The 9,027-nt window shown below is 36.0% G+C and overlaps 1 protein-coding gene across 1 annotated transcript; it reads right to left on the reverse strand.

The window, feature by feature from the left end:
* Window positions 1-463: 463 nt before the first annotated feature.
* Window positions 464-7,477, reverse strand: LOC124413502 (galactosylgalactosylxylosylprotein 3-beta-glucuronosyltransferase I). Its single transcript, XM_046894129.1, has 4 exons — window positions 7,175-7,477; window positions 2,755-3,299; window positions 1,466-1,762; window positions 464-642 (listed from the first exon to the last, which is right to left on the reverse strand). Exons 1-4 carry the CDS (start codon window positions 7,302-7,304, stop codon window positions 544-546), a joined length of 1,071 nt encoding a protein of 356 aa, XP_046750085.1. The 5' UTR covers window positions 7,305-7,477; the 3' UTR covers window positions 464-543.
* Between the last annotated feature and the right edge of the window lie 1,550 nt (window positions 7,478-9,027).

Consider the following 9,027-nt stretch of genomic DNA (forward strand, 5'->3'; position numbering starts at 1 on the left):
TCTGTCTATCTAATTATCACTGTTTTGACAGATTGGCAGATTTGGCAGATTGAAACGCGTTGCAATCGGTCATGGAATCCAAGCTTTGATTTACCGTAACGACGTAGTCTCATATCTTTATTAATAATCCTACAATGCTTGGCAGCACTGAGGTGGGAAGGTTGCATGCGAGGTAAGAACAGTTATAGCTTTAACAGTAAATATTATTGGAACCTTTATTTAAAACAGTTTTCAAGCACTGTAATTTGCTGACACAACCACATCATTTGCATACACAAACAACTATTCACATACATAAAACTAAATTCTATCACGTGTAGTTAACCTTATAAAAATCTCATATGTAAAAAAAACAACCGACTTTTTTCACCGTATTTGTTACGCAGTTTGGCAAGTAATCATCAATAATTCTATTTGTTCTAACGGCTCAACCCGCAATTCGTGCGCCAACAATTTTTTCTTAATTACGATATATTGTTATGAATGCTATACTATATAGTATTTTGAGTATTTCTAATACGAATGCCTATAATAGTCCACCCGTTAAACTTCGATACCCTCGTTCGACTTCTTGCCTTTTTTAGTCAAAAGTTGTTCAGCACTTAGCTTAGGTGGCTCGGTTCTAGTATGCCAGACGTATACCTGAAAAAGAAAATTGCATATTTTTTTAAAGCTGCGATTCAAAATTCTACAACAAATATTAAGAGCGTATTTGATTTTTTTTTTCAAGTGTTCTAACGTTTTACGTTTAACGTTAAGTTTTAACATCACCTAGTTTAACACATGTCACGTAACTTTACAACAAACTAGCTCTATAGCTTGTGACAAACAACAATGTGTGGAGGTTAAACATGAAATTTCCAAGGTAATGTTACAGTGTAACGATGATTAAACAAGCCTGGTCGAATCGTTAATCGATCTTCCACAATGAATCAATTATTGATACGTAATGAAAATTATTCACTTTAATTTTTTGCAAGTATTATAGATACAAAGCTTCCAATAAAGTAATCGATGTGTGAAAATGCATGACTAACGGAACCTTCTAGCTACACCTAAATAGTTCGAATTTATGATCTGAATTGCCAGTCTGTAAATTTTTTCATGTAATCTAGCATTTTTCCGTAAATTTTGCGAAAAAAAAAATCAGAAGTGCATACCTAATCGAATTGGATAATATAAATCCCATCTCAGTATTCTTATAAATTATAATTATTACATTCAACTGAAAATTATATCTCAATCCTTACAAATTAAACTACGGCTAAAATCGCATCGAACAATTCAATCCAAAATTTTGCCACGAATGTACCTGTTTTTTCGACCGATAATTATCAGGATGTATATATTTAAGAAAATAGTGAATCAAAAATAATTAGGATTAACACTCTTAAAGAAACTTCTATAGGATGACATCTGAATTCAACCCAAAAACACCTTATACATATTTTGTCTGATATTATACCTTTTTGCAACAATCAGCTAGGGGTTCCAGCTGGTCCCTGGTGGTTATATGTCGTAATATTTCGCTCTCTTGATAACCGGATTGGATCTCGAATGAGAACCAAGCATCTTTATGTTCGAAAAGCAGCTTCAACTTGAACGCAAATCCAGCCATGTCAATGGGAAATGGTCTGTCAGGTTTCCATACAGAGTTGAAGCTAACCACTTTGTTCGTAGCTTCGTCGCATATCGGTTTCTCGACCATCAGACCTCCGACCAACCCAACGGGCCATACACCGACATGCTTAATCTTTTCCATCTATAATCATTCAACAATTATCGGGTGGCAATAATATAAATGAGGGAGAATGATCATTGGTCTCTGGAAATTTATCAGATTATCTAAAACGTAATTTCAAACTAGTTAATGGTTTTCTGAATGTCGTAGTTTTTTTTCTGAAGTGACACTAAACTGTCGATTATTTTATTCCATGATATTTTTACACAGAATCTTCTAACAATGGCATTCAGTGGAAAATATTTTGGACGACCATAATAAAGAACCTTACAAAAAATTTGAAGCTCTGTGATTTCTGTAATCGTTTTAACATCATTCTGTTTATCTTTTCGAATGTTATTTCAAAATTCTGTAATTATTTTACATTACACATTACACATTACAAATCTACTTAGTATTTTTTCACTTCTCTGTGATGAAACCCTCTTCAATTTATCAATATTTTTCCTGCGAAATTTTACACGAAAGAAATATGTCATTAACCTAACTAATCAGTATACATTATATAATATACACTTTCACTTTTTTTCAGCTACTAAATAATCACGTAATTCGTGTAAATATCAATTGGTACAATCAGCAGATATCAACAAAAATCAATCCAATAGTGTAACAAATAGAATTTTTTTTTTTAGAACTAAGTATACCAGCAATCAACGATTTGTTGACTGTACGAAATATAGCGATCAAATGTGGCCAAAGAAAAATGTTTTTTTGAATACAAAAACTATCGTTTGACTCGATGAAAAAGTTATCAGCAAGAACAATTCATGTTGTCAAATAAAACCCCATTCGTTTTAATAAACGAAACATTCTCGTCGCCACATTTGGTAAAGTGAATATTTTTTCAAGCCAGCCGAAGAGGTACAGAAATAATGATCTCAAAATGTTTCCAGCCATTTCTGCGTGCAAATTAAGAGGTTCTAAATTCGCCAGAAAAAGACGTGTTTTTAGAATGCTGGAACGGCTTGCAGTGTGAAAACGACTACAATAAATGAAGCACCATCGATTACCTCCTCAAAAAGCTTAATGGAATAGGTGTTGTCGTCGTCAGCGAAAAATACGATGCCTTCATCATCGGGTGTGAGATTGTCTCGGAGCCACTTGAGGCCCGCGTTCCGTTGCTCGACCCCCCTGGGCTTCTTCCAATTCGGATCGTTTCTTCCGAGTTTATAATTGGGCGGAGTAGGAATGGCTAAATGGGTGAAGGCCAACCCACTGTCCATCAGAAGATTCGTAACCAGATTTGTTTTGTTCATCGAATCTTCGACGAGTATCCAGTGGAAGGTTGGGATGTGCACAAAAGTCTGCGCCAATCGAGTAAGTTCCGCTTTTTGAACAAACCTTGCAAATGTTGGGGTTATCGCGTATATCGTTGGCTTGTTGCGATAAAATTCCTTGCCCTGCAATTGTAACATCATTCTCTTCTGCGTTTCAATGCTTCTTATTGCAGCCCTGATTTCTTCCGACATCAATTGAGCTTGTCTGCCACTTTCGTCCAACCGTTGGACTATCGTATTCCTCTGCTCTGACAACCATTCTTCTTGCAGATTTTTGTCTAAAATTTATTATTAAGTTATTAGTATTTACTCAGCTTGATGGCTAGGTATAAAATTTAATTTTCATCATACTATCAATTATAACAACCTGCCTTTTACCTCTAAGAGAAATGAAAAAAGGGATCTAAACGCTCTGGTTTGAAGGTTCGAATAAAACCTGAACAGTAATGTACTTATCTATTGTTTTGAAATAAGTAAAAAGGCAAGTATTCAAAGACATTCGTGCTATGTTCACACTACATTGAACACGGGCATCGGCCTCTATGAAGTTTAGACTAGCATTTGGTCAATGGATTTTTCCTCCTCAGTCTGTTCTCTCAGGTATTCAGGTGTACGTAGATCACAAAATCATGGATTGTAAGTGAATACACATTAGAGTGGTCTGTATTCAGGATTCGGACTAATTTTTTAGCACGCGCCCCCTAAATCATTTCCAAATAATTTAAGAACAATTCCCTAATTTTTTCATACTTGTATCTTAATGGGATGGGATGCCCCTGAAGATTAACTCTTGTCCATTTAAATAACATGTATGTTTGTGATGTTCCCACTTTCGATTTTTTACTCTCATGATTTGGGTCATAGAAGAATCTAAGACTTGGCACTTCTTTCGAATATTACCTTCTATAAGCTTCTGGAAAGGGGCTATCCGCAAGCTACGTAAGTCCATTTTGAACACTTTTGAACATCCCCCCACCGTTTTGTCTATCGTGGATATTTCCCAGCCCCCTCAATCCGAGAGAGGCCCCGATTTTTAAAATAATTTGAAGCATAAAAAAATTGATGAACAAATAAAAGACCAAAGAAAATGCGAGATTAAAAAAAAAATTATACACAACAGGTTTAATTCAAAGCAAATGACTCAGAATCTTTTAACTCAAATTTCGACAGGAATTAACCTCAAAAGAGATTTGTCACTCTGAAAATTATACCTGCGCATATAATACCCCCAAGTATCTAGTATCAGTTAATATCGTGTATGAGCGTAGATATATGGTCAGGTGACCCCGTTTATGGCCAATTAAAATAGCATGTATGAGCTTGTACCTTCCTGGATACGGTGTAATATATGATTAAATGTAGTCCTACATGTTTTGATTTTGACATGTCTGGTCTTATATGGCCATATATATATCATATCATATGCAATCAGATATAATTCTAGTTGAAAACAAAAATATAATCACATGATCGTACATGATTCTTTATATGGCTGGATACGGTTTTATATGAATATATGATTCTAGATAACATCATATGTGTACAAATGTGATTATAGATATAACTTGGTATGGCCATGTATGCTACTATAAGATACGATCAGATATGATTTGTATCTGAATCATATACGATCATATCTGATTATTCTTTCCAGGGGGGATAAGATGCTCAACCTCTGAGCTCAAATGAGAGCTGTAACTCCGGTTGCTTGAATGAGGCGCACGTATCGTTCCGTAGATAGAGAAGCTTCCTGTCTACAATTAACGCAAAAATTTGAGGCTGACCGAAGAAAAGAAAAGTATTGGCAACAAGTGTGACGTGATAGCAAGGGGAGAACCCAAAGAAAAGGCTGAAACGTCGATACCATCCAGCGACTTTCTCATTCTAGAAAACAATCGGCCAGCTCTAGTGACGATTATTCACTTGAAGTGAACCGTGAAATGGCATATGAAATAATCGGCTTTACAACCGTTTTCTCATTGTCAGCTATTTTCTCATTCGTGAAACGTAAAAACCGAGGAGAACATCAACTTCGATAAATTTGATCCACAGGGACTCGCTTACTTGTAAAATAAAAATGTCGTGCTAGACATGACATGCGAAGACAGGGTTTATGACTCAGGTGTGAGTCCTGCGGAGGTTTAGAACGAAAATATCATCACGAGATAAATAGTAGAATTTGTGCCAAGTTAAGAATGATAAAAATCGGTTACAATGGGCCGACGTTCTTTTATGGACTCATGAATGTTAGCAATAGATATTCCAGAATTATCAAATGAATGCGCCATGCTAGTAGCAGTTTTACTGCCATTGCCAGGCCCATATCAACGAGTTTAGAAATTACTGCTGAAAATGCAGATACCGACGATGCATAAAGTTTGGAAGAATTCGAAGTCAACAGCTGGAAAAAAGGTGAATTTCAATCTTTAGACGATATCGCAACGTTCACGGACACTATTCAAGAAAAGTAGTTGATATTTATCTAAAATCACTATATAGAGTGCGACTTGTAATCAGTGGAAGGCTCACTGTGGCGTCAAGGAATACGACGAATGGCTGAAAAACCACGAAGACAAACGTCAAAAAAATCAGACAGAAAGTTTTGGGAAGACGGTGGTTGAGGCAATCCTCGAAATGTTCCAAAGATAACGACAATAATACGGAATGAAGTTAAAATATTACATTGATGATGGCAGTTTTGAAATATTGCACGTGGAACCACATTGTGATAGCTCGAAGTGATTGAAAAAGGGTGTGTAGATCCAAACAAAAGAATGAGCTTCAGACTTCGTAGAAGAATCTTGTCGAAGAAGTCAAAGAATGATAACAGCTATTATAGCTACGTTCTGCCACAATTGCTCGACAAATGAGGATCCGCGACATCAGTTTTTTCCAAAGGGACTTGACAATTGCTTTACGTTGGAAGAAGCTGCAAAAGCCAACGAAGTATGAAACCCGCACTGCAAATTTCTATGGCATCTTCATTTCTTATCTGATTTTGAACCGATGGTCGAACAAGGTTGTGAAAACTTCAGTTTTTAACCATAAGATAATGAACATTTGAATATTAATTTGAGAAAAATCCTAATTTTCAATAAAAACGCTATCATTTTAATAATTACTTTTTGTAAAAAAAATTTCAGAGTGGGACATATGATACATGAGTGGTAGAATTGCCAAGTTTCATTTCAAATACGTCGGTTGAATTCGAATTAAAAAAGACTACTTGCGTCCGACACCGAATGAAGCTTAATTTTGCTAATGAAGCATCGTCTTGTAAGATTAGAAGCCTCCATTGATCATTCTTTCGCACCTGATTCTTATACTGACTTTGAATAGCTGCCACCTGGCAAGCTCAAATTTACTACTTCCATTTAAATCAGAGCTTTGAAACTTAGAAAATAATATACCATTGTTGAACTTAGCATTGATGTTACTTGAAACGAGTTTTTCAACACCTTTCACACGATAACTTCAAAACCGTTCTTACGATTTTTATGAAATTTGCTAGACGTTCTATCACGATACGTATACATAATATTTTCCACAGTAACTAGAATTTGTTAAAACCGACCCAGACTCTACATGTCATAAATTGAACATGAGCTAAAGACAAAATTTACAGTTATTCGATATGATTATTCCAAAAATGTATAGGTACTGAAAAAAGAAGCTACGGCTTTCATACAGTTTATCATAGTTCCACTTAAACTTCAAAAGCCGCACTCTGCTCGTTCATTACGGACCAACTGCCGCAGGTGTCACAACTTCAACAATCGTACCCCACTTTTTTAAATTCCAAAGCTTTCAAGCTTTTGTATTTTAATGACTATGGAGTTAGTATCTTTCAATCGTGTACTCGTTAGTTATTTGCAAACCTTCCGGGATTAAATGAAATTTACTTCCCTTTATCATTTAATTTTGAATACGGACCGTTTCAACTCAGCGTTTTCCATTTGAGAGACGTTCGAAATCCAGCACCCAGTTGTATGGTTTGAAAATTACCGCCAAATCGAGTCACTCGGCTGGTCACCAGCGGCGGTGCGCCTGCGATCTAAGTGCCTTGGATACCATGACGCACCGACGCCGTTCACTCGACAAGAGCTCGCGATTTAATTATACGGATAACAAAGCAGTTTAGTTTGTTACTTACATCGAATCCATTGAAGTGTGATAACGGTAACAAGAACCAGGACAAATGTACACTCTAGAAATCGTCGATTCCGCATTGTAGATTTATCACTGTTTTCGTCGACGACAAATGTCGTTTCACTAAACGGCATCGTGCGGGCATCGTTCAATCGCCATGTTGATGTTCAACGCTTCTGACGTACGGCGCCGATTTCGTATTCCAAGCTTCGTCCCGCCGGAGCGCAACACCAAGGATTTTACTTGACAGGATGAATGATTGGGCTTCGAGATTACGAAATGAATCCGAAAATTTTATTTTATCGTTCGCTACACAAAGTAAATCACGTTATTGCCCCACCACTGGCACTCAAATTAAACTGCGTGCAACTGGGTTTTCCACGAACTTTTCGCCATGGCAACTTGTTTTTCGAATTATAATTGCAAAAATATATCACGTACGTACGCTTGTACTTGTGACACGATTATCTCTAGTAGCAAGACAATCTCGTGATATCACTGGCCAATATAATCCAACCTAATCCCGTGCTATTACTATAACCCGTGAAACCCAATATTCTCCTATCTTGTATTAGAATACTGAATGATGGTCTTACGTAATCCAAATAGTGTTACAACGCTCGTGACAATTATTAACTAATTTTAATCACTTTTGCCAATAAATTAACAGTGGAAAGCATTGTTTCCGTGGTACGAATCGATTCTAACAGTATTAATGTACTGGAATACGATACCTTTTTCAGAAAACCCAGTTGAGTACGTGATAGAAATTGCTACGATGCCTTGGTTGTCAGTGATGTAAGTATCGAATGATTGATGATAGCCCCGATATACCTAATAATCCTGATATAATAATAGAGAGAATGAAAAAAAAGGAAAACTGTACCGATATTCACTCAGACAAGGTCAAGTGAAGGCAGCTAAGCGAATACAAAAATGCGTTGCAGTTATTAGCTAGTCGCAAGAAAGCGCGACAAGTTATAATAACACCTTGTGTAACCGTAAACTGACCATAACGGTTTAAGAACTAAATCGATCAATTTCACAGTTGACTTTGTTGAAATTTCCACCGCTTCGGTACTGTGTGAAATGAGTATTTTACGAATAAAAGCATCCGGTTATGTCAGTGGAAATAATTATCTCCGCAACGCCGTAATACAGTTCAATGAAATTTCTGTATGTATGTAAACGGTGGTTAAATGTATGCTCCATTAACGGTATAATACTCATGGTTGTAAAAAAGATATCACATTCCGTTGGGCTTAAATAAATACTTTTAGCATATAAACTTGTTCAAACGTTTCTACCATGCAACCATGCTTCCATTATCACGTACCAACTAGCTCACTTGGATTACCTTTTTTTTATGTCTGACATATTTTACCGCATTTTATATTATTGTGATGAAGGGTAATTGCTTACGTTATTAATATTAAATGACGAGATTTTCTGTCCTTGTTAGTGCAACGCGACCAGTGCCGATCCTAGTCTTGTCCACCGGAGAAAGCTGTTTCAACCCCCCCCTTTCGCCCCAGATCTTGTACTTGGTCTTCAGTTTCATTTTGAAAAATTGTTCATTCTCTGAGGAATATCGTCATAACTTGCCAAAAAAATTAAAACAAATTATAATCATATTAGGAAAAAAAATTAGTAAAATAGTAACACAATAGATTTTCTGGTTACAGCGAGGAGACATTTTTTCTTTGTTTTTTGCGGCCACGACCGTAATTTTTCTTCGTGACAAAAAATAAAAATATTTATTATAAGAATTGTACAGTTACTACGTTTGGATATATTTATACGTGAATATAATGATAACTTACAATTAAATTATATCATCATAAAAGACTGTCGAAG

This window comes from Diprion similis, chromosome 12, assembly GCF_021155765.1.
Source record: "Diprion similis isolate iyDipSimi1 chromosome 12, iyDipSimi1.1, whole genome shotgun sequence".
Classification (NCBI taxonomy): domain Eukaryota; kingdom Metazoa; phylum Arthropoda; class Insecta; order Hymenoptera; family Diprionidae; genus Diprion; species Diprion similis.

Bases quoted from the DNA above. Each gene is read 5' to 3' on its own strand.
- LOC124413502 (XM_046894129.1), bottom strand. From the start codon at position 7,304: ATGCCGTTTAGTGAAACGACATTTGTCGTCGACGAAAACAGTGATAAA. The intron at 3,300-7,174 runs GTAAGTAACAAA...AATAAATTTTAG, and splicing joins CACACTTCAATGGATTCGAT to ACAAAAATCTGCAAGAAGAA. The intron at 643-1,465 runs GTATAATATCAG...TTTCTTTTTCAG, and splicing joins TAGCTGATTGTTGCAAAAAG to GTATACGTCTGGCATACTAG.